This window comes from Aricia agestis, chromosome 11 (genome assembly GCF_905147365.1).
Source record: "Aricia agestis chromosome 11, ilAriAges1.1, whole genome shotgun sequence".
Classification (NCBI taxonomy): Eukaryota; Metazoa; Arthropoda; class Insecta; order Lepidoptera; family Lycaenidae; genus Aricia; species Aricia agestis.
This window is the reverse complement of record NC_056416.1, coordinates 13453069-13479776: the sequence shown is the minus strand read 5'-3', so window position 1 is coordinate 13479776 and position 26708 is coordinate 13453069. Positions and strand designations below refer to the sequence as shown.

Genomic DNA, 26708 nt, shown 5'->3' with positions numbered 1-26708 from the left:
CGTAGGGTTTGCAGCAAGTGACAGAGGAACTTTGCACTTACACGACATTTTTAAAACGTTCGGCTTAAAGTGTATTGGCCATATTTAGAGGTACTCTTACTTTGTTGGGTTTGTTGGGCTGCAGTGAATTAACCCCAAAAGCGCTTTCGCACGTCCGATCCGACTCCGATCCGATCCCTTGAAAATACGATGTAGACGTAGAACTTTTTCTCTGACAGCCTACGCACGAATCCGATTTGGATACCTCACTTCTCTCAGTCATCATCTGTAGGTCTACTACGAAACCGTTTTGAGACTCAAACAATCGGCTGAGAATGCCGCGTCCTGCTCTAACAATCATTTCTCGTTTGTTAAAGCAGGACGCCGCATTCTCGCACGATTGTTTGAGCCTCAAAACGTTTTCGTGGTACGGCCCCTGATTACACCTACTGAGTAGGGTGCCGAGAGAGTGCACTCGGCAAAGCATGCGGTATGTTTATTATGGTAGGCATCAGGTAGACATTCCGAAAAAAATTGATTCAAATTTACTCAGAAATAAACCATTTTTTTATTATTTTTATTTTTTATTTTATGGATGTGCTCGATTGAGGGCACTCGTCTCGCCACTCTACTCAGTATGTGTAACATGCCCTGAATCTCAGATTCGGCAGGTTAATTTATCTTGAGACAGCTGCATAGCAGGCGTTTGACAGCAATGAGGGTTGTTGAAATTCTATTTGCAACCAGCAGGCTTAGCATAACAACAGTTGTCAGTAGAAATGGGAAAGAATCGACATACTGACAGATTTCATCGACAAAATTGCGGATTTCCATTGTCTAACTGTCACTTTGTCTATTCTTCCGTAGAAAGAAACTGTTTCTATAGTGACTATGCTAAGCCTGCAAGTGTCGCGATGCATATATGTCTATTTAACACGATAGGCCCGACGGCTACATCGCGGCACCTGGTGGCAAATAGCTAATTTCTACAACCCTCATTACTGCAGAACATCAGCTGCTATCTATCAAAAATATCGTAGCAGGCGTAAGGTAATCGCCCTGAGGGCCTAGACAAGCGGCAAGCGATTATCGTAAACGCCAACGCCACAAAATGTATGGGATTTGACATTAGTATTCGCTAGCGAAGCGATGACTTATGTCAAATCGCATACATTTTGTTAGCATTTACGATAATCGCTTGCCACTTGTCTACTAACAGCAGATCGGTTTCGGGTCGGACGTGGTGCAAAAGCGCTGTTTGGGTCGTGCAAAAGCCGCTATCTTCTCTGCAGAACTACTTGAGAGCTGTTCAATTAACTTGAGCAGCACTCAAGTGGTCCTGCATCTTTAGGAAGCTGGTTTATTTGACGTTTTAAGTAAACTTGAGAGCTGCTCAAGTTAAGCAGGTGTTTGAGATGTTTTAGCCCTTAGCCCGGCGCACGCGCAGTACCAGCGCAATGTAGGCGAGCAGACGGAACCCGATGAACAGCAGGATCATGTTCACGATGTCCATTGTGAAGTCGTTCTGGAAAAGACAAGATTAACAAATTCAATACCTAAATTTTAAAAATGAATGACAAGACTTCGCATTCTTGACTCTTGAGTGCTTATCAATCGTATGAAAGCTGATCGCACATTTTTAACCGACTTCCAAATAGGAGGAGGTTATATTATGTTACTGTACTGATAAATGTGCAATCACCTTTTTTTTCACCAAACTTTTGCAAGTACTGTCGAGCGTGTACTGACGTAGCCAGTTAAATATAGCGTTTAAAAAAGTTAAATTAACATTAGAGGTTGACTTGACGAAGATATTTTGTCGCCATGGCCATGATTTAAATTATTTCGTAGCAAAAGCTTAACTTAATGGACAGTTAACTTATCATTGTAATTTGTTAATTGTAATTGAGTATTATTCGTCGCTTTTAAGCAATAATGCTATTAATCATATCATTGTTATGAATCACGATATTTGTAAGGAATTTTAATTGGCAACAAAGTATGCTTAACTATGGACAAAGTATCGAATGTAAATATTTTGACCGCAGGATCAATATTTTGGTTTACATAAAACGTTTTAACAGTTTAAATTTACAATTTCCAAAACTGTAAATTTTAGGAAATATACATCGATAGGAAATTTAAAACAAACTAGATTTTGCCCGATAACCTGTCTAAAAATAGATACTTAGGGCGTTTGTGCACTACACGGAATTTTACCATCCGGCGGCGCAGCGCGGCATCTCGATTTCCTACCTTACTTATATGGCAAACGTGAAAGTTATGAACGCCGGACGGTAAAATTCCGTGTAGTGCACAAACGCCTTTAGGTGGTTTTGCAAAAGAAATTATAATAGTTAGTCACAGACTTTCGTATTGTGTTTTGAATGTTTGATCTTAATATAATTTTTGTACCTAAGACCTATGCACAATTACAGTCTTTGGTACAAAAATGTTTACAGTTTTTTACAGTTTTTTCCGATAGTCTATTGACTTCTAATTATATTCAAACATGATAATAACAATTGATAAACTATTGAGAGTTTTATTGTAACATAAATTATTCCTGCTACTAACGCAGAGCCACTCGGTAGTAAATAGTTTACCATTAACGAACGAGAATAATATTGCAAGTATTTTCTGAGTCGTGGCTTAAATTGTCATAAATCTAGGGTCGTTTGTACCTGTCTATTATAAAGACATCAGAGGCCGGTAGCAATAAAATATACAAATGGCTTCGCATCGTAATCAATATCGTAATGATTAATACCTCCATCGTGGGAATGATGAAAAAAAAACATACACAATAGATTTTCACTTGATATGCGGCAGCCGGCAGCCGCTTGGGGATTGATGGGTTAACGCGTTTGTTTAAAAAAAATTGGTTGGTTTCAACTTCTACGGTTTTAAGACAAGACAACTTGTAAGAACGAAATGTGAAAAAATAGTATACGCATTACGCACCATGGGCAGTAAATAAGAAAGCCTCAGATCACATGTAATTGGTCAACAGATATTTCTTATTTTCATGCCCTAGGTTCGTAAAATGTAAATAAATGTTTAGTGTATTTCTGAATATCATTTGTTACGGAAATCGAGATACCGAAATTAAGAGGCACTTGTTCGAGGTGGGGCGAATCCAGAGAGTAAATTGTAGTTAATACGCGCGTAGCATGGAGACCGACTTTAAAATCAACTTTGACGTAACGAAAATGCGACCTATTTATCATCTGCATCATGATGAGGACCACCTTAGGAATCCTTTACATCTTCCCAATAGCAGCAGATAGCGACAAAATGTCAGGTTATCTTGCATACCAACGTAATATTCCTACTTCCGAAAAGAAACCTTTTCAATGGTCATACTGTTCAAGGTCGTCTCACCTCTGAGAAGCTGAGCGTCTCCAACACGACCTTCCCGCTGGCGGGGCAGGTGAAGTTCTCCCGAGTACAGGCGATGCTGTCCACGCCGGACCACTGGTTGATGAGCAGAGCCTCGTTCCCGTACCTGAACCAGGACAGGTACTGGATCCAGCTCAGGTAGGGTGGGATGGAGCTGCAACATAAGATTAAAGGTGTAACTAAAACTTCAAAAAATTTAACGAAAACAAGACTTCTACGATCGTAGATATTGATTCATATCTACCTTCTGCTTATGAATTATTAACCTGCATAATTTGGTCAAGCTATGTCAAGTCCAAAGAGATAGATTACGAGTAACATTGTATTGATATTAATTGACCCGACCAAATAACGGTGTGCCAACTGACCATGGTTTTCAATTTTATAATATGAATTGCCGCTCAAGACGGTGACTTACATAATACTAAACAATAAACTTCTATTACAATTTACATTTTTTCTGTGATTAAACAACAAATGCAAAGTTGCAAACGTACAGTAAAACGTAAGTTACAATACATAATATGTAGCAGGCCTTTACAAATGCAGCTTCTAGCAATGCTTCCTCTGCAGGTCTTTTGAATTTAAGCTCTACTCACCCAGAGTTGAGGAAGAAACCTCCGAAGAGCATGAAGGGTATGATGATGGGCGGCCCCACCGACGCCGCCATGCTCACACTGCTGCTGGCGCACGAGATCAGGTAACCTACGAGACAATAATTCACCATTAGGGTGAAGTCAAACGTGCGTAATTTGTGAGTCATGACTTGTATGAAAAGATATTTACGAATTACGCGACCGAAATTCTGCGACTCGCAACTCACAAATTACGCTCGTGTCATCGGTAATTCACGATGTATTTTAAATTTCCGATGACACACTATTCCGTCGCGTTCCGTCCATAAAGTTAATATACTTAGCGGAATAGACAAACAAAGGCCTGAGCAAGAGAGATGTCACTATTAGTTACACTGCGTGGTAAAAAGAGACGTGTGATACATGACAGCAGCACTCTTCTTTTGACGTCCAGTCGGCACGTGCCGCACGTTGACAATTAAATCTCATAGAATTTATGTTCAATCACGCTTGTGTAAGTGTATACGTTCACATATTTTTCACACAGATGAAAACCAATTTCGGTTTCGTTTGACAGCTCGAGATTGTTGCTCTATTCCGCTAGGTATAGTATAGTACTTTATGGTTCCGTCCGTATATTGTATGCGTTTGACATTGCGGACGTAATCATGCGGAATTTCCGCCGCGTAACTTCGGCCTAGTGTGTTTAGACACTTAGGCTTTGGTAACTTCTACTTGTTATCCTGTGCGTGTGCAGAACTCTGCAGAACTGGGTATTTTGTTGTTCTTCGTATTTATGATGTAATTTAACCAGACTTATCAGAGACCAGCTGATATAGTCTTACTTTTGGATTTAGAACATCGGAAGTGGGCCGTCTGTACAGTGAATAATTGTTTTACCTCAATATAGAAACCTCGTTATTTTGCTTCTGTTTGTTCTGTCTCCACGTTATTTCTCTTTTTTTGTTATTTTCATTCGATTACGAAGACTTTTTGATTACTTACATGATCAGGCATAGGTAAAATTCGCTATGTAATTTGATAAAAATTGAGTACCTAGCTAGAATCTGTTGCGTAAATAATATGATATGAATAGCTAATCTTGGGTTCAGTGTTCTCACCACTGAAACATTGTCCGACCACAGTCCACGCAAACCTCAAATTACCTACATAACTATTAATAGTTATAAAGAGGAAATACTTTAAAACGGGGCATTGAGTTGTCCGATCAGATGTTGTTGGGATACCTCAGTCAATAAAAAGGGAAAAATACACTTCGAAAACCTGGACCGATTAAGCCTTGAGGCCAAAGCAAGTTGTATATTAGACTTGATAGAGGAATAATTGAAACTACCAAGAAAAACATAATGTATGTAAGCGGGTCTTGTACCTACAATGTCAATGTTTACTTACCTTTTATTTATCGACCTATCAAGAACACTAGAACCGGAGTCCGGATGATAGAAAGACACATTCTTCTATCTAAAAACTCGAAATTAATGAGGGTCGTTGCGACACGATTGGGACACAAGGGCGAAGGGCGAACCGGTTTTTAACGACCATGCCCACGTTTCCATAAAAAATCGTACCAATTATGACAAAACAAACGGACTTTTAATGGAGTTATGTAACCTATGAATCAGTTCCTTTCTAATCAAACATACATTACAGTATCTGAATGTGCAGGTAGCTAAAAAATTATGTCTACATTTTTGAGGATAACGCTTACTGTATCCTACACGAAAAACAAGATCTATTGTAATTTGTAGGTATTATTAAGATTTATTAATATTGTAGGTTGGTAACTTGAGTTTTTCACCTGATTTATGAGTGATAGGCATGCGTGTGAAATACCATGCCTGGTTTTTTCTGTCGCCATCTTAATTTTACTTAAAAAAAAACTAAATTTAAAAATCGAACTCACCGAACGACGTAGCAACATTGGTGATCAGGGCTGCTAAACCTGAGGCAATGAAGAATCTCGCCGGAGTAGGGTTCATGCCGATCATGAAGTAGGCTATGGTGGTGAACACCAGGGGAATGGTTGCGAACACCGGCGCCTCCGCCAGCGTCTTGGAGAGGAAGTAGACGTCAGCTCGATACATCCCCGAGTGGTGCTCCCGTATGAATATAGGCAGCTCGGAACAGAATACCTGGAAGAGGGTGTATTATTATTTCTAGTTGCTAGATTCTAGTAGAATGAGAATAATGTATGATTGTGAGTACATCCAAAAACTAACTATCTATAAAACAAAGGTTCTACGATTTCTATCTAACTTATTAAGAGGAGTCCACACCACCCTTTTTTCCATACAAACGTTGTCCCCTGTTTCCTCTTTGGATAATGCTAGTAGAGTTATAATTTTTTTCCTGAATATCTACGACCACTATGTCCCTATGTTTTCTTTTTTTTCATTATTTAATTATTAAATAAGATATGAACGTTCAAAAACCCAAAAATATGGCCAGATTTTCCGCTGTGTTCAAACGTCCAGAAAACAGATTTGGCTCGATTATACAAAAAAAATAAAACATAGGAACACAGCTCAAGCATTCCTTTAATCTTTAATGAGAAAAGTACTTAAATCGGTTAAGTTTTGGAGAAGGACTCAGGGGACAACGAATCGTTGATTTTCTGGATTTTCTGCAGTTGTCTCTATCGCGTTCTGCGGTATAGGCTTGAGGTAAGGGAGACAGCTATAGATATTACACGTACTTTTTTTTCATTTCTCTAGCCCCTGGTGTATCCTCTTAAAACATAAACTTAATACCTACCTATATTTTTATTAGGTACTATACCGTGAGACTGAAAAGCTAAACCATCTAATAAAATATTATTGGATGATTTCTGTTGAAGTAGTTGTTCCGTAAACTTGTAACGTAACTAATAAACTAATAATAAGAAAAAGCCCAAACAGCCATTCTAAACACGATCTCGCCTTGCGAAGATTTGGTATACACAAAATAGATAACGTGAGTCTTGGGTTGATTTTAACCTAGATATTATGTGCTCTGTTATAGTCCACCCATGGTGCTAATCTATATCTTAATATATATATTTCTTGTGTGCGTGTGTATGTGACTGAACTCCTCCTAAACGACTGGACCAATTTTGATGAAATTTTTTGTGTGTGTTCGTGGAGATTCGAGAATGGTTTAGATTTACATTTTGGTCTACTGGAAAATGTTTTTTCAATTAATTTCTTATTTATAAGGAGTTGTTGATTTTGGAATGTTTTACATTAGATCCGGCGGACGGCGCTATCATCGCATTCAATATTATTCTATTTCAATTTTAGTTTGTCCTGACAGATGGTGCTACGATTAATTTGAAAAAAATTTTGTTATTCAATTCATGTGCTGATTAAAATATTAAATAAATAACACATAGGCTACAATTTTAACCGACTTTCAAAATGGGGGAGGTGTTATGTTCGTTTTCTTATATTTAACGATTACTCCGCCGTTTGTTAACCGATTTTCAAAATTTTTCTTTTGGTATATAGGGTATCATCCCAATTTGGTATTATATTGAGAAAAGTGGTGATCTGATGAAGGATCCATAAGTAATCGAGGGAACTCCTCAAAACTTATAGGGAAACATATGGTGACTTCGGTTTCGTGAGAAGTATTCTAAGCATATGCTACCAACAAGTAAGATTTTGCACCGAGATATACCTGGTATACCGTGGTTCGGAAGGTGCTGAGAGAATTCCTGATTCTTTATAGATACAAGTTTGGGAGTTTCGGCGTTGTTTTAAGAACAGAAAGCATATGCTACTATGCAAATTACATTCTTCATCATCATCATCATCATCATCACTACCATATTATACCATTTCATAGTCTTTTAGATCGAGACTCGAGTTTGTCAAGCGATAATTAAAAAAAATCTATATCTACCTTATATTATAAACCTGAAGAGTATGTTTGCTTGAACGCGTCAATCTCAGAAACTACAGGTCCGATTTAAAAACTTATCTCAGTGTTAGATAGATCATTTATCGAGTAAGACTCATCATTTATCGAGAAGGTTATATTATATTATTACTCTAAGACTAATACGACAGAAGAAACTCAGGAAAATGTGGGAAAAACGGGGGAAATATTTTTTATGGGAAAATGTACCTACGGATTCTGTAAAATTTCTAATTTACGCGGGCGAAGCCGCGCGGGACATCTAGTATATATATAAAAATGGATGTTCAATTGTGTTAGTAACGCTAAAACTCGAAAACGGCTGAACGGATTGGGCTAATTTAGTCTTAAAATATTCGTAGAAGTCCAGGGAAGGTTTTAAAGTGACACGAAGTTCACCGAGACAGCTAGTATAAAATGTTAAACTAAAAAAAAACAAATCTCACAAAAGTTAGAGTTATCACGACACTTTCGTGCAGTTCTAGGTACCTTAGAAAGATTTAAAGCGAACCTTGGGTTAAATACACAACGGTAGTAAATTTTCATTTTCTTTTAATTTAAGTAACCCACTTACATTGATGACAGCGAAGATGTTCTGGAAGGTCATGTTGGTGAGGAACATAAAGATAGCGCCGTTGATGTTCATGACGCCGTCCTGGTCCAGGTGCTGCCCGAAGTACACCACGCCGATCAGGATCGACACCATCTGGAGATAATCTTGACCAGTTGTGATATCATCATCATTGGCCTCTTCATAATTTACTGATGATTTAGCCAGGGTTCATATGGCTACAGCTTATTTACTTATTTACTTTTGTTTCAGACAATTCTGTTGTTTTAAACACATAACTTATTGACAATATCTTAGTGACATCTTACATCTTATTGAAAATCAGCGTTGCAACTACGGTCGCAAGACACACACACACACATGCTGATTGCTGAGTAAGCACCTATTTGGTAAATACAGTTTTGATATGTTTTTATTTCTTCTCGATATTGTTGTATTATTTTACCAAATAAAGTTTCTTTCGTTCTTTCTTGCTCCATATCTCAATAGATATGGAGTTTGGTAGTAAAAGTGATAAAACAGATAAGAAACTAGCTTTTAGAATGGTCCTACTGATTCGGGAGATAAACTAGTGAGAAAAATCGTCGACGGAAACTGTACCGACTTATCTTAGATACAAAATGTATTAATGCCAAGTAATTCTGTCTGTAATAATTATTTATTTATTTATCATCATAATTCTCTGTCTGTCTGTCTGTTACCTCTTCAGTTCTGGAAAACATATTGTGATAGATGTTTATTATCGTCATAAAAATGCTCAGAATCAACGCTACGAAGTTGCGAGCAACATTTTATATCTGGAATGTTCAAGAAATTGCCAAGGCAATACTCACAATAGTCTGCAGGAAGCGCACTTTGATGAGCATGGGCTCCTTGGTGACGGAGAGCCAGGAGCGCCACAGCACCGCTCTGAACTGCGCGCACCATGACGCCTTGTATGGAGAGTGGCGTGCGCGGGGAGTTGCGCTCGACCACGCCGCGTCCGCCCAGCCTGATGATATCTTACGCTAGGGGTTGAAGATGTATGGTTATCAAGAGCAGTGTAGGATCTAGAAGTGGATTATTATAGGAGACTGCGTAGTGCGTACCCTCAATCTAATTTAATTCTACGATAATCGCTATCGCGATATCGCTAGATAGAAATCTTCAGTTGAACTCAAGAACCACTTTCTTTAAAGGAATCTAATTGGAGTTTTTGCGCATTCTAGGAAACAAAATTAAAGAGAAAACATTACTTATATAAAATTTTACCACTGATTATTAAATACCCTCGCTTTCTCAGTCAAGAGAGCTATAATTGTAATTAATTTTCATCTCCATTTGCCTCATGTAAAGTCCCTTATTCAAAGGATACTTCCTCAATTTAAGGAGATACTTACTTCAGCAAACATGGCGTTCTCTGCTTCAACGGCAATCTTGCTGCCCATCTCAGACTTAGCGAAGGCGGTGCAGACCGTGTCGATGGTATGTCTAGTGGAATCCTCCCGGCCCGGCACACCAGCTAACAGCTGGATGTAGTGGTCTGCTGGATTATAGTTTGCTGGACAAGCTGCACCTAACCTGATCAAAAATAGTATGTCGTGAGTAAGCAAATAGTGGAATGGGACATATCATATCAGACTTGTAGTTATTTCGTTTCTTTGATTGTGTCGCAGAGCCCATTAAAGCTAATTTAATTAAACTAGTGACTTGAATTAGCATTCTTCATTCGTTTATTCTAGGACAGCTTATTCCTATAATTTGGCGACTACCTTAAAGTAATAACTCACTCTTTGAAGAAGTCAGTTGCCTGGTTGGGTGATCCCAGGAAGGCGACGCGTCCATCAGCCATGATGAGCAGTTTGTCGAACATGGCGTACAGCTCCGATGACGGCTGGTGAATCGTGCATATCACTGTCTTGCCTTTCTTCGCCAAGCTGCTTAGTACCTAAGGGATAAAGTTGTAAGGAGATGATAGTGACTTCAGTGGTATTTATCGTTAATCTTTGAAACATAATTAGAGGTCCGCTACAAGCAAGTTAATATCCATTATTCAATGTTATCTAACAGACAATCATCAGGTAGATTATTTAATATGTTTACGGTGATAAGTAGTGAAAGGCTTTTAATTCTATAGCTTCTGACGTAGCGCTCTGCCTGATCATCCTTATAAAATATTATGTTAAGTTGTAAAATCTTTATTCAATTTGCTTCAAGCACTTGCCTGGACAACGTTCTGCGCCATAAACGAGTCGAGTCCCGAGGTGGGTTCGTCGCAGAACATGAGCGGAGGGTCGGTGAGCACCTCGCTGGCGAACGACAGCCGCTTCATCTCCCCCCCAGATATACCCTTCAGCCGACCAGGGATCCCGATCACCGTGTTCTGACACTTGGATAGGGCTAGCTGGAAGGAGAATAGTGGTGAGAATTGCGTCTAAGTACATAATATTATTATAATCAGGCGGTTAGAATACATATTCTACAGATTACAGTTTTTAATTATGCAGTCCCAGTCCTGCGGGGCTAAAATGGTCACATTTTAGCAATTCCTCTCAATCAATTTAGCAAATGAATTGTCAAAACTGTCAAACTGACAAATGTTAAATCAGTACAAAAATACAGAAATGAATTGCAAGCAGAGTTGTATTTTGTGATTTTATAAAAATGAATTATATTATGATTCATATCATGATTCTTCAAAGCGACCATTTTAGCCCCGTTGTGGCCGAGAGTCTAGAATCTGGAAGTTTCAGGTTAAGAAGATTCAGACGCACCATAAGACGACGACCAGACGATCATAATATAGTCAGAACGCAGAAGGCTAACACGATTTGATCACGTAATGCTAAGTCGAAGTTGATGCTGTCGCCTGTCAGTTTGAAATTAATAATAATCTGACTAAATTACGTAGGTCCACTAAGTATGAATAATTATTAATTGATGGAAATTATATTGTTAGATCTACTGAGGAAGTTTGTTATAAATATTAAATAACAAAACGTCAAACTTATCTAAGCATTCCTTATTTTCTATTTTTCTCACGCTCAATAAACTCACCCGGGGGAATTCGGGCTTCCTCGTGACATTTTTATTCCAAAACAAACTTTGTTTTCATAATAATAGAGTCAAAATTTTAATACAACGAATATAATATGATAATTATATTTTACCATTTTTTTATTTAAAATGATAGATGGAAAGTTTCCGGACAATGACCGTGAATGGATGAGATTTTGTTTGTCCTCGTGAACTTATTTTAAGCTTTTATTAAAAGCTTAATTGGCTTCATCGTAACATCTGACTGATCTCGTAACCAACAAAAATACGTAGTCAATTTTTAAACTAGGATACTGAGGTAAGAGGTTCCTAAGCCCAAACTGAAGTTTAGCTAAAACTGTTCTTGAGATACATCCTGGAGGCAGACAGACAGACGGACAGACATCGAAGTCTCAGTGATAGGGTCCCGTTTTTACCCTTTGGGTACAATACCGGCCTAAAAAAAGCAGGATGCTTAAGTTTTAGCAATAACCAGATTGGCACAAGAAGCCCAAGTTTTTTGCATGACTGTGCATTTCGGTTTCATATTACTTAAATCTTGACATAGACAAGTAGTAAGCCTTCAACCGATGCCAACATATTATATTATTACTAGATGTCCCGCGCGGCTTCGCCCGCGTAAATTAGAAATTTTACAGAATCCGTAGCTACATTTTCCCATAAAAAATATTTCCCCCGTTTTTCCCACATTTTCCTGAGTTTCTTCTGTCGTATTAGTCTTAGAGTAATAATATAATATAACCTTCTCGATAAATGATGAGTCTTACTCGATAAATGATCTATCTAACACTGAGATAAGTTTTTAAATCGGACCTGTAGTTTCTGAGATTGACGCGTTCAAGCAAACATACTCTTCAGGTTTATAATATTAGGTAGATATAGATTTTTTAATTATCGCTTGACAAACTCGAGTCCCGATCTAAAAGACTATGAAATGGTATAATATGGTAGTGATGATGATGATGATGAAGAATGTAATTTGCATAGTAGCATATGCTTTCTGTTCTTAAAACAACGCCGAAACTCCCAAACTTGTATCTATAAAGAATCAGGAATTCTCTCAGCACCTTCCGAACCACGGTATACCAGGTATATCTCGGTGCAAAATCTTACTTGTTGGTAGCATATGCTTAGAATACTTCTCACGAAACCGAAGTCACCATATGTTTCCCTATAAGTTTTGAGGAGTTCCCTCGATTACTTATGGATCCTTCATCAGATCACCACTTTTCTGAATATAATACCAAATTGGGATGATTGCCTATATACCAAAAGAAAAATTTTGAAAATCGGTTAACAAACGGCGGAGTAATCGTTGAATATAAGAAAACGAACATAACACCTCCCCCATTTTGAAAGTCGGTTAAAATTGTAGCCTATGTGTTATTTATTTAATATTTTAATCAGCACATGAATTGAATAACAAATTTTTTTTCAAATTAATCGTAGCACCATCTGTCAGGAGAAACTAAAATTGAAATAGAATAATATTGAATGCGATGATAGCGCCGTCCGCCGGATCTAATGTAAAACATTCCAAAATCAACAACTCCTTATAAATAAGAAATTAATTGAAAAAACATTTTCCAGTAGACCAAACTGTAAATCTAAACCATTCTCGAATCTCCACGAACACACACAAAAAATTTCATCAAAATTGGTCCAGTCGTTTAGGAGGAGTTCAGTCACATACACACGCACACAAGAAATATATATATTAAGATATGGCGCAAATATAATATGTAATTATCGATATTTCCAAGAAACCGAATACAAAATTGCAGTTAACTTATAAGCAACACGTAACTAGACAGAGTACTTGGAAGACAATTATTATAACTGCTAGATAATGTTACATTATATGTGGTACATGGCAAACTGGACTTTCTATAAGAAGTAATATTTTCGAAAAACAAGTTCTAGATTGAGAAATCAATTTTGCAAAAGCAATTAAGTACCTAATATCATTTCCAAAATTAAAATCAGTAGTCGAAAATTTTAAAATAATGATAATTATAATCTTTGATTATATACTTATAATCAATATTAATATATTATAATATAATATAATAAGTGCAAGAAAATATAAATTTAAGAACTTTGTCACTCCTCTAATATTTTTTTTATTTTTTTTAATGAAATAAGGGGGCAAACGAGCAAACGGGTCACCTGATGGAAAGCAACTTCCGTCGCCCATGGACACTCGCAGCATCAGAAGAGCTGCAAGTGCGTTGCCGGCCTTTTAAGAGGGAATAGGGTAATAGGGGAGGGTAGGGAAGGGAAGGGAATAGTTGAGGGTAGGGAAGGGAATAGGGTAGGGGTTGGGGGATTGGGCCTCCGGTAAACTCACTCACTCGGCGAAACACAGCGCAAGCGCTGTTTCACGTTAATATTCAGAAAATGAACTTTTGTCCTACAAAGCTTCTATAAATGGTATAAATGTATAATAATTACTTTAAACTTATGTTATTGTTCTTCGACTGACAACGAGTGTTATTAAATCCATCGCAGGGATATAATTTGTCGTATTTTATGTTGTTGAATTGTTATTTTATTTGATTTATACTTGTACTATTATCTATTCTGTGCTTGTACTAGCTTTCTACTCTTATGGAGAAGAGTGTCACTTACCTCAGAGATGACCTCCTGTACTCTTCTCATCCTCTGCGCGTAAGGTATGTGTCGGTCCATCCGGACTAGTGCCTGTACAAAAAGAAGGGACTTAAACAAGTGAAAAAAAAAGTGATGAAAATGATTCACCAAGGCAAATTAAGAAAAGATACATCATTATAATATTTTTGCTAAGCCTGTCAATTTCGCTTTAAAAGTTTTTTTTTTTTTTACCGTACCTATACCTACCGTATCTAAAAAGTTCAGGTTTAGGTTTAAAGAATTTATTCCTTTACTTACAGGCTACAGCCACCACAGCCACAGGAGAGAAAATAATAAAACTACATTTTAATATTTTCTTAACATATCTTTAAGTTTACAATAATATATATTATAAAAACATGTAAAAGGTAACATATTTGACGACCTCTGTGGCTCAGTGGTGAGCGCGTCGGTAGCTCAAGCCGGAGGTCGCGGGTTCGAATCCCGCCGACGGAACAAAGAGTTTTCAAAGTTCCCGGGTCTGGATGTGTATTAAATATGTGTATGATATAATAAAAATCTTAAATATATGTATAGTATAAAAGTATTAAATATATTTCCGTTGTCTGGTACCTGTAACACAAGTCCTTTAGGTACTTAGCACGGGGCCAGACTGACGTGGTGTGAAGCGTCCATAGATATTATTATTATTATTATATTGTTAAAGAACATTTTATCTCAGCTACATTCATTCTTCAGTCCCAATTTTGCTATCAAGATAATGTCAAACAAGTTCTTGTATTCAAATGTGTCTCGATTCTTGAATATTTCTCGGTGAATGTATTCCATTATACGTCTCCAACTTCCCACTACGGTTATCTACAACTCGCATGTAGTATCGGCAAAGTTGCCGCTAACCTATTTAATATTTATATGATACGTGCTGCGCTTCTAACAGGAATTTAGCCTGTTTGAGGGTCAAATAGCCTTCGAATCTGAGCATTGGTGGCGTACCTACTTAAATTAACTATGTACTAACTAGGTAAGTTATACCTAAAACTGCTTAAATTATAAAAAATTTAATCCTCTATAAATTGTTCTTGTAGGCATGATTTGAATTATATTGTAGCCTGTAGGTAAGTCTATGAGAATCGGTACCTAGTAAAAAAAGTACTAAAATGCCTATAAGAGGATGTCAGACAACATAATCTTGTCTGTTACTTACGGATAAAACGAGTTCTGTCTATAAGTAACTTTGTAACTTATTCTGTCTTATAACTTTTAAGTAAAAGCTTATCTCACCTGGAATATCAAATGCTCCTTCACTGTCAGCGTGCCGATAAACAGATCCTGCTGCTGAACGTACGCCGACAGTGCCGCCAGGGCCTCCGGAGTCGCTGGCTGGCCGTTCAGAGCCCGGGTGCCGCTGGCCACCACCCCGCTGGGGGGACGGAAGGTCAGGGTGTTGAGGAGGGTGGTCTTACCGGCGCCAGAGGAACCCATGATGGCGAGAAGTTCGCCGGGGTACGCCGCGCCGTTTACTGGAAAGAAGGAGCATTTGAGATTGAGGTTTTGGGAAGGAGCTACGCCATACACTCATAAAACGTTTATGAGTTATGGCGTGGAATAAGTTGAGGGTTATACATAAAAGTAGACGAGTGTTAGCTCGAGTAGATTAGTGTCAACGACAATTCAATTTAGACAGCAACGTAAATCAAAATTGGATATAATTGGGCATTTAAATCACAAAGTTTTAATGCACAACATGTAAGATCATTTCAATTATAATCTAATGTTGGAGCTAGACTTTTGTTTTTTTTTTTAAGTATTTTTAAATAATCCAACTCAAACCCGCGACAGTTTTGTGATTTTTGCTGTAAAAGGTGAATATCACCTGTTTATGGATTGTATTGACGTCTTAACGGTATGAAAAAAATACAATGTACTGTTGAGAAAGTCGTCTATATAATGTTGGAATTACTTTTTACCAATTTAATATGAAATAGTTGAGTAAAAAAATATGTAACTCGGCAAAATTTTAGAGAAAATGGGCAAAGAATTGCTGTTAATTTCGGCAACTTGGAGCTGTAATTCATAAAAAAAGAAAACGACAGAAATAATCTATAGATAAAATTCTATCCAATTCGAGAAAAAAGAAAAAAAAAAGAAAAGCAAATTGTGCCAAAAAACACGATTCAAAACAACCTAAATCTCACATTAGCCTTGCGGCGAGTAATATAATGTGAGATTTAGGTTGCTTTGAATCGTGTTTTTGGCACAATTCGTTTTTTTTTTCTTTTTTTTTTTAGCCATGCTTCGGCACGAATGGGCCGGCTCGACCGGAGAAATACCACGTTCTCACAGAAAACCGGCGTGAAACAGTGCTTGCACTGTGTTTCGCCGAGTGAGTGAGTTTACCGGAGGCCCAATCCCCTACCCTATTCCCTTCCCTTCCCATCCCTACCCTCCCCTATTACCCTATTCCCTCTTCAAAGGCCGGCAACGCACCTGCAGCTCTTCTGATGCTGCGAGTGTCCATGGGCGACGGAAGTTGCTTTCCATCAGGTGACCCGTTTGCTCGTTTGCCCCCTTATTTCATAAAAAAAAAATTGGATAGAATTTTATCTATAAGTATAGATTATTTCTGTCGTTTTCTTCAAAATTTCGTATACGGACTCTTATGTAACATAATAATATTGGCGCTTGCGATGCGTCGCATTCATCTGATGCAATTTTATGAAACGCCTAATACAGAGAAATGCAGCCATTGATATAATTACTGCAACTCTCTTCAAAAATAATATTGGCAGCCCTATCTAAGTAAACAATACTTAATAAATGTAATTTAAGGCTTCTTGGTCGTAAATCATATCTGATAATAAATAGCTTTATTAAGGATCGACAAGAATCTGCGAATAAGATAAATTGTCGGATAACGTAATATGCCATATCCACAGTAGCGTGCTTGAAGATTGTAAATTGATTGTACTTAAATCATACAGTTTAACGTTTGTTTGTTTATTTAATAAACTGCAGTTGGTATTATAGGTTTAATCAACATTAGGTTCATGCCCCATGTACACTGTACAGTTCTAGTATAGTGAGATAGACAAAATTTTATGTTAGTAAACTATTAACGGTTTCAATACCAGCTTTTGCCCGTCGCTCCACCTACCTAAATATTATTATTTTATTCCACGGAATTTTTTCGGGATACAATTAGCCTGTTAGTTAATCCGTTAGGTTAATCCATTATTAGGAAAGATTGCTCGAAATCTATAAAAAATTTGCTCTTTTAGAGCTGCTAATTTCACAGTGAACTCTACATAAGGGATGCATACACACCCTAAAGTATTATCACTAACTTTTGTTACACATAGTATATCCCAAACTTAAATAAGGATTAAGGATAACAACCACTTACCACTTTTGAGCAGCTGCTTCCTTTGCTGGAACATGCCGTTGGTGGAGGCCTTCCAGAACTGCCAGAACCTTCTGTTCCTCGACCTGGACTCTGTGGCGAAGGCGTTGATGTCCGCCCAGGTGTAGGAGACCTTCTCCACGCCGCCTATGGACCCGTAGTTCCGGGGTGTGATGGCCACTGCCACCTCGCCCGTGCTGCCTCGCGGACTCTGCCGAGGTGTGCTGCCATTCTGGAAGGGTGGTTTGGCTTAGTTACATAGGTAATTTTAACGTTATAGCTATTAACATTCAGAAACAACACCTTCTATGTAAATATTATAATCTTTTTATAAGAGTCCAGCAATAAAGGTAGGCACAGGGATGCATATTGGTGTACACTATAGTATCAGTGACGGATTAACCCTTAATCAAATTAAGCAATTGCCAAGGGCATCACGGCTGAGGAGACACCAGAGGAAGCTCAAAAAATCCGCCCATAAAACATCACTCTCTTACGTCACCAAAAACCACACCAAAAAGTTTCTAGGGAAAAAAACTAAGTTTTTTAGGCGGGTATAGACTTTAGACCGATTTTAGTTGACGTACGAAGGGGTGGGGACGCCCCTCAGAGCATGGATTGCTTAGGGCATCAAGTAGTCTTAATCCGTCACTGTATAGTATATGGCATACACTATCTCATTATGGCATACTCTCGCCTCACGCCTGCTCACAGGCTTATGTGCAGCAGTTGGGTGAATTTCCCAAACGGCTTTGTTTTGTCTTCATTGAAATTACTATTAAAAAAATGAAATATTGTTGTAAATTATTTGTTTTACTATTCAATGGGTAGCTACAGGATTGTGGCAAAAATATAATATGCCTAGGACTATTAAAAAGGTAGAAATAAATAACTTAAAGATCTATTTTTATCAAATCGGTGCTGTCCCTCTACTTTTTTTTACAAACAAAAACGCTTACATACTAGAAAATATGAATAATTTAAGGGTATAACTTATATAATTTCGTAGAACATTAGTTAATCTATTATTATATACCATATTTTATTATATAATTAACGATTATAGTTACTTAGAGGCACAAATGTACTTGTCCTGAGAATTTTCCTCATATCGCTGGATAAAAGAAATTTGAGCATTACTTTTCATCGACGAGTCGGACAATCTCACCACCCCAATTTTAATTTACTCCTTAGTGTGTGCTTCCACGCAGTCAAGACAGATTTGCATCAAACCGCTGCATATTCGTGCCAACAATATAAGTATGCCATTAAAATGCTCTCGGGCAATTATTTCATAAATATATTAATACTAGCTGTTGCCCGCGACTTCGTCCGCGTGGACTTCAGTTTATAGTACTTTATAGCGCGCGATGTCAACAAAATTGGTGTCAAAAGCTTTTATAAAAAAACCCTGGTACCCCTTAAATCAATACAGCTGTGCAGTGTGCACACAATAAGTATTTCATTTTTTTATATTAAACTTTATATTTTATGCCAAATTTTAAAGCTTATTTAGCCCTCCGATTACACAACTTTACCCATAAACCATTTATCATTGATAGATTTAAGGTTACGTCACTGCACAGATAAAGTACTGAGTTATTTAATACCGTAGAATAGATATAACAATCGAAAAAAATCGAAACTTAAATGTAAGATGATACCACGTCTTATAGGAAGACTTTTGAGCAAGCGTCAGCGCGATGTAGAAGACGCACGGCGCCATCTATTATGAATTGTTGGAACTAACTTAATTTGAACAAATTTACGCATTTTCACCCCCTTACAACCCTTTTTTCCAGTAAAAAAAGTAGCCTATGTCCTTTCTCAGGCTTTAGACTATCTGTATACAAAATTTCATTACCATCGGTTCGGTAGTTTTGGCGTTTGGCGTGAAAGCGAGACTGACAGACAGACAGACAGACAGAGATACTTTTGGCGTTTGGCGTGAAAGCGAGACTGACAGACAGACAGACAGACAGACAAAGATACTTTCGCATTTATAATATTAGTATAGATTATGTGCACACTGCACAGCTGTTTTTGGGTATTTTGATTAATTAAGGGCCGCGCTACACCGGAATGGCAGCGGCGAGGCGAGCACTTCCAGCGCTGCCATTCCGGTGTAACGCGGCCCTAAGAGGGGTACCACTTACCAGGGTTTTAAAAAGTTTTTAAATTTGACACAGATTTTGTTGACACCGCGCGCTATAAACTAAAGTCCACGCGGACGAAGTCGCGGGCAACAGCTAGTTAGTTAATATTAACGTGTATAACAATCGAAAGAATCGTAAAACCTACCTCAACATGGTACCACATCTTATAGAAATACGCATGAGCAAGCAATAGCGCGATCTAGGGGACTCTTGGCGCCATCTGTTTTGAGTTTTTTGGAACTAAGTTAATTTAACCAAATTTACGCATTTTCACCCCCTTACAACCCCTTTTTCCAGTTAAAAAGTAGCCTATGTCCTTTCTCAAGCTTTAGACTATCTGTGTACAAAATTTCATTACAATCGGTTCAGTAGTTTTGGCGTGAAAGCGAGACAGACAGACAAACAGACAGAGATACTTTCGCATTTATAATATTAGTATAGATAATATTCTAACGTATTAAAAACTATAAACAAAAACATACTAACTAATAAGTATGATTAGTTACAATAAAGTAAAAAATAAAACGCCATCTGTTGAATCGTATTAGAACTAAAATGTTCATTCCATCGATATATTTCTGGATTTTTTATAATATTATACATAAAATATGTTTAAGATTTTTGAAATTTTATTTTAATACACATCCAAGACCCAGGAAAATTGAAAACTTTTTGTTCCGCCTGCGGGACTCGAACCCAGGACCCCCGGGATGAGCGCTGGCCACGCGCAATGCGAATTCATTTTCATCGAAATTTTCATGGAAATAAGATATTTTCCCACATCAAAATGTAGCCTATGTCCTTTCTCAGACTCTAGAATAACTGTACCTATACAAAATTTCATTGCAATCGGTTCAGTAGTTTTGGCGTGAAAGCAAGACAGACAGACAGACAGACAGACAGACAGACAGACAGAGATACTTTCGCATTTATAATATTAGTATGGATAATTAATATAAATATACAGGGTGTAACAAAAACAAGTGATAATACTTTAGGGTGTGTACGTGTTCCTTGTAGAGAGTTCACTGTGAAAGTAGCAGCGCTGAAAGACCAAAATTTTTTTTCACTTTGGTATGGGGAAAGTCGTGACGTTCGGGCGCTCGCCCATACAAAAGTGAAAAAAAAAATTGGTCTTTCAGCGCTGCTACTTTCACAGCGAACTCTCTATAAGGAACACATACACACCCTAAAGTATTATCACTTATTTTTGTTACACCCTGTATAAATATATTATATAATAAGATAATATTATCATATCGCTGGAATAGTATGTCATTTCGGTGGTTAAGCTTATCATATCGGTGCACAGAAATAAAAATCGGTGCCGGTTTATCATGTCGGTGGAAACCAGAATTCAAACTGAATTTTCTCCTTAGTCTTAAACGATACGTTAATGATATTAAATTTGGGAACATTTTGTATCCTAAAGAATACATACAACCTGAAAAGTATATAAAATATGTATAAATAAAAAAATTCACCGATATGATAAAAAAATGGTCATTTGTTGAAATTCACCCAGTTACATTTTACGGTAGGTATAGAACCTCAGAAAGAGTAATTAATGTTATCGAATCTTTTTTTTTATCGACTTGCAATATAGGTATGCTTGAAGCGAGCTTGTATGCCGCCTGCTTCACTAAAAATCGCTTTTAAAGTACTCTGCATACTCATATTATGTAAATACATAGTTCTGGTTTCTTTTAGTTGTCCTACGAAAGGCAATTCCGGTCAATCGGGTGATAAGTAAAAAGATAACTTAAAACATAACGAAGTTCAAAAAGCTTTTACGCTTGTGAGTTGCGCTTGTGAGAGAGTTGAAACTTCACATAATTAAAACATCTTTTAACCTTTTTGCCTCTCTTTTCCCTAGATACTATAATACTATAACTGATAGTGTGCTGTAGTTTATTATTAATATTGAGGGCAACCAATGTATCGTATAGAGGTAACATTACCTTCAGGTATTAGAGCCATCGATTGGTTTCGTGTATAGTATTACCGCGGCCATAATACCTACTACAGTTACATTTACAACAGCCCCAAAGCCTTTGAACTTTTAAAAGCCGAACAGCTGGCCGATTCTGTATCGTACATTTGTGAGTTAATAACTGAGTTAGTAACGAAACGGAGGAGTGAGTAACGGAAAGTGCCACTTTTTGTATTCACTTGCATACAAAAGTGAGACTTTCCGTTGCTCACTCCTCCGTTTCGTTACTAACTCAGTGATGAACTCACAAATGTACGATACAGAATCGGCCAGCAGATTATGTATGTCACGAATAATAGACATTTATATATTTTTAGATGTTGTTAATATTCTAGAATGTAGCTCGCGATTTTGTTGCGCTAAATTGAGTTAATAGGTAATTTTTAAAAAGAAAACTTGTGTCTTTCCCCGAAATTAAAAGTAGGTATCTCTATGCCAAATTCCATATCGCAGTCGGTTCAATAGCTAATAAATAATCGTAAAGAGGTTACAACAGACTAGGGTTGTTGAGGAAGTGATTATGAGGAAGAGGAGGAGGAAGAGGAATTTTCACGCGCAAATTTAGAGGATGCGGATGAGGAAGAGGATATTTTTTGAGGAAGAGGATGCGGATGAGGAAGCGGAAGAGGAAGCGGATGAGGAAGAGGATGATAGGAAATTATAAATACTAGCGGACCCAACCCAAAAGTCTTTGTCCTGTCTGTACATAACTAGGTACATAGGTACATTACACAAAAATTAATTAAAAGGGCATTTTCCAGTGGACCAAACTATGAATCTAAATCATTCTCAAAACATACACACTAAAGAATCATCAAAATCCGTCCCACAATTAAGGAGGAGTTCAGTAACTAGTCTAAGAAAATTAGTTTCAAAATCGACGATCAGACCGAATAATTCGTCTAGTTTTGAAAGTTGGTACAGTTGTTCCTAAAGGTGTCCAGATGAATATACTAAAAGTCCCCGAGGGTGGGACAAGAGCCGGCGGTGGGGAAGGGGGGGAAAGGTCTCTTTTTCAAGGTTTTAGCTTGTGACTCGAAAATTATTTAAAATATCTCTTTAGTGACTTCTACCTTAATTATCTACATTACTATAAATTACGTCCAAACTGTACGATCAAACGATCATTACTTTAGGAAATACAGAGTATTAAAAGGGTACGCTCGCACTTTTTTTCCATACAAACGTATTCCCCAATTTACTCCCTGGACAATGCGTTTAGACAAATGATTTTTATACAATAAGTACTATGATCTGTTAAAGCTACGTTAGATTTTTTCTAAATTTACTAATAAATAAAAAATAATGCCCCGTACCCCGCCAATCGATCGACCATAAAATAAATTTGAAAGATGTTTACGATAAAATAAAAACGTAGTGGTATAGACTCATTCTTCCTGAAGATATTTAAAAAGAATAAATTTAGATAGGATCAACTTTGAAGGAAGAATCACGGGAATACGTTACCTCGATTAACTGTACCTAGAGACAGATACAGCAAATCGGCGTAACGTAGTCCCCTAATTCCACCGCGCGCCGGCTCTTGTCCCACCCTCGGAGACTTTTAGTATATTCATCTGCAGGGCAATCGCGTTATTTTTAAACGTTTCAATTCAGGTTCACATTTGCTTTGGTTGTGGTTCAGACACCTTTAGGAACAACTGTACCAACTTTCAAAACTACACGAATTATTCGGTCTGAATTCCTTAATTTTCCCAAGCTAAACATACACAACAACGCACACAAAAAAAAAAGATGAGTGAATGATACAATTCTCTGGCTCTGGCGTGTGCGTTGCCGTGATTGGATTCGCGACGCGCATGCGCAGTGAAATTCCTCATAAATTCCTCTTAAATTTTGAGGAAGCGATAGCGGAAGAGGATTTTTTAATTTTTATTTATGAGGATGCGGTAGCGGTTGAGGAACCCAAAATATTGCGGAACTTCCTCATTATGAGGAAGCGGAAGAGGAATCCTCAGCAACCCTACAACAGACAGACAAATTTCGTTTTTGATTTCTCGACAGCACCACGGCAAGTTTATTACCTACTAACTAATAAAGGTTATTGGGACTAGAGTCCCATGGGTAGACCCATGGGCATACCTAGGATTTTAGCTAAGGGGGGGGCGGGCAGCATACCTGTTTCGAGAAGACCGGTGGCCGGTCTGGTATATTGAAACAAATTATTAATCTGACTGAAAATTATTTTGTTTTTAATTCCCATTTGCCAGGAAAATTGACGTTTATTTTATCTTCTAGGAGATCTTCAGCTGCCCATGGGTACGCCCATGACTCTAGGACTCTACTAAACCCTTTATTTTATTGTCACCAATAAGTAGACTAAAATCACAACCGAAATAGGTCGGGTCGGCGCGATTATAAAATGGGATTGAGTGGATAGATCAGTACATTGTGGAGATATCAAACGTTTCGGCACAGGAAGAGGCCGATTGTGACGAATTGGACACAATTAGTTCTGACTGTCTAAGAAGAATTGGAGCTAGTTTGGCTATTGTAGATTTTACAATAAACAAGGATCTGAAAATGTCTTCAGGCCAGAGTCATTTTAGTCTTGGATCCAAGCTCGACTGTAGACTGCCTTCAAGCCAGAGTGATTTTAGTCTTAGATCCAATTTTGACTTTGGATTGTTAAGACCTTATGTAAGACTTTGGATGCGGTCCTGATCGCCAGATTTTCGAAGTCCGTGCAGAGACAACAGAATAGTGTTCGGAGTGTCAAACACAGATTTTCAGACTTCGACAGAGTAAGAGCAAAATATCCTACTAATTAAGATGGACACAGTTCTAGTATTACTTCACTCGTCAGTTCGTCAGTTTAACTTTACTGATAAGTGATAACACAGCATTTGTTTTTAGGAAATAGTGAGAATTTACTAAGTACAGGCTCTTACAAACTGTACTACATAATTGTTACCAGTTGTTATCTCCCTAGTCTAGACTCGAGACGCTCTGAAGCTAGACTCTCGTATTTTGTAATTCCTTGAATCTTGAATACCTTTACCACATGAGATAAGGTAAATGTCAAGACTTGACGCGAATGAACTTAATAGGTGCCACGGTGCATCGAAATCTTATTCTAGATACTGCATTACATTTTGTGTTGATAAAAACAAAATTTTCTACTTTTTGAAAAAGTATACCTATTCTACTTAGACACTTATAGATTTCAAAGTTATAATAACTTCAGTGGCTGTTATTATAACATGTAAAATATATGGATGGACATTTTGAAACACTTCCACGCAAAAAAGGTTGAACGAATTTTGATGAATTAATGTGGTATACCGAATAGATGTTAAAGCTCTTGAAATAACATTAATACATAATATCTATTAACTACAAAGAGCAAAAACATGTTTTAGGAAATTACTTATGATTATGATTATCTGTCAAAGACGTTATCATAATCACATTAATCAAAATTGTAGCTAATTATAGCGTACCAACTAAAAAACTCTGTTACTTGATAAGCAGAGCTTTTAAGAACTAAGTTAGTTGTGTCTTGAAAGCTTCGAATTGTGCCTGTCTGTTTCTCTATGATTTGACTGCTGAATGGAATTCAATGAAATTTGACATGAAAATAGTTTAGAACATAGGATAGGTAGGTTTTATCCCGAAAAAGTGTACGATTCCAGTGCAATGTAGAACGAAATTAGCAGAGGTTGCGGCCTGCTACCAAATATCGATACTTATAACTACCTAATTAAATAATGACGAATTTAATTACATCGAACTTTCCCTCAACAAATAATTCTGAGGCTACACTGTACTCAGCGAAACATGGTGGTAGCGGTCATTGACTCTCTGTCAAAAACTTGTAATTTTCTATATAAACCTCGATTGACAATGAAGGGTCAGATGTTGTCAATCGCGGTTTATATAGAGAATGTCAATTTTTTGACAGAGAGTCAATGACCGCTACCGCCATGTTTTGCCGAGTACAATATAGTCATAAAAAATCTCTCAACAAAATGGCCACAAACATAATGATATAGAATATGAATTTGGGCCCGTGGCTAGTGCGTGCCCATCAAAACTAGTTTGATGTTTATGAGGCAACCGATTGGAGGGTTCTGCCGGCCTTGGTCACCGAATGAGAATGAAATAGCGTTACTAAACACGAAAATAATGTACAATCTTATTAGATTTATGAGAACCAAGTAAATTTTGATTGTTTTATTTTATTATACCTATTTACCTAGGACTAGAACAAAAACAAAAACCGGTATCATTGACGTGTGTTCTGTGACTTGTGGCTTAATATGTTGTAACTTGTATTGTAGGTACTTTACAACATATTTTTATAGTAAAAATTAAAATAATATAAGTACTTTTTTGTCACTTGCTACTTGCTAGTTGCCGGTCTTCTTTATTAAAATTTATTGAATGTGCTTAAACCTGTTAAGTTTGTGTTGGACTAAAAAATGTTATTCTAATAAAATTGAAGTGGAATTTTTTGGAAAAATAATGAGATGCATAATATTATTATACTATTTTGTAACCGGTTGGTTGGGCGCGAAAGTTTTAGTAATATTCCGATTAAATTAAATTTTTATGTGGATATTCTAACATAATTATACTTAATTTAATCTGCTTATGTTATTGTGTTACATATAAGAAACTATAACCTGCTTTTTTGTTTTATTTATTACAATAACAGATAAGAACCACCTGAGCATAATTTAATTAGGAGCGCGTGAACCCACACGATCTTTTGCAGCGAAGACTAGGCGTCTACGATTTTATTTTAAATCGCCATTTGAACATACTACCGGCACATTACAATATATTGTGAAATTACTTACTTCAGGTGAATTATTGTACGCGACCCTTTGGTTGTCGACCGACGCCGAAATCAGAGGTTCATGCTCCTCGGGACCCGCCGTCATTTTCACTTTTCACAATCACACACTTCAATTTCTTTGGCTATATTTTTATGAATAAAAAAAATAAAGGCGCGCGGGCGGGAAACGTGGACGCGTCGTTGACTGATACGGCGCCGCGAGACACTAGACAGGTTGTATTCAGTGCTCGCTGTTTGAAC

At 37.3% G+C, this 26708-nt stretch overlaps 1 protein-coding gene across 1 annotated transcript; it reads right to left on the bottom strand.

The window, feature by feature from the left end:
• Nucleotides 1–1143: 1143 nt before the first annotated feature.
• Nucleotides 1144–26708, bottom strand: LOC121732040 (protein white). Its single transcript, XM_042121800.1, has 13 exons — nucleotides 26470–26708; nucleotides 17498–17726; nucleotides 15376–15614; nucleotides 14113–14184; nucleotides 10649–10828; nucleotides 10215–10372; nucleotides 9825–10005; nucleotides 9279–9452; nucleotides 8449–8580; nucleotides 5881–6109; nucleotides 3981–4086; nucleotides 3364–3535; nucleotides 1144–1504 (listed from the first exon to the last, which is right to left on the bottom strand). The coding sequence occupies exons 1-13, from the start codon at nucleotides 26551–26553 to the stop codon at nucleotides 1400–1402; spliced, it is 2061 nt and encodes a 686-aa protein (XP_041977734.1). The 5' UTR covers nucleotides 26554–26708; the 3' UTR covers nucleotides 1144–1399.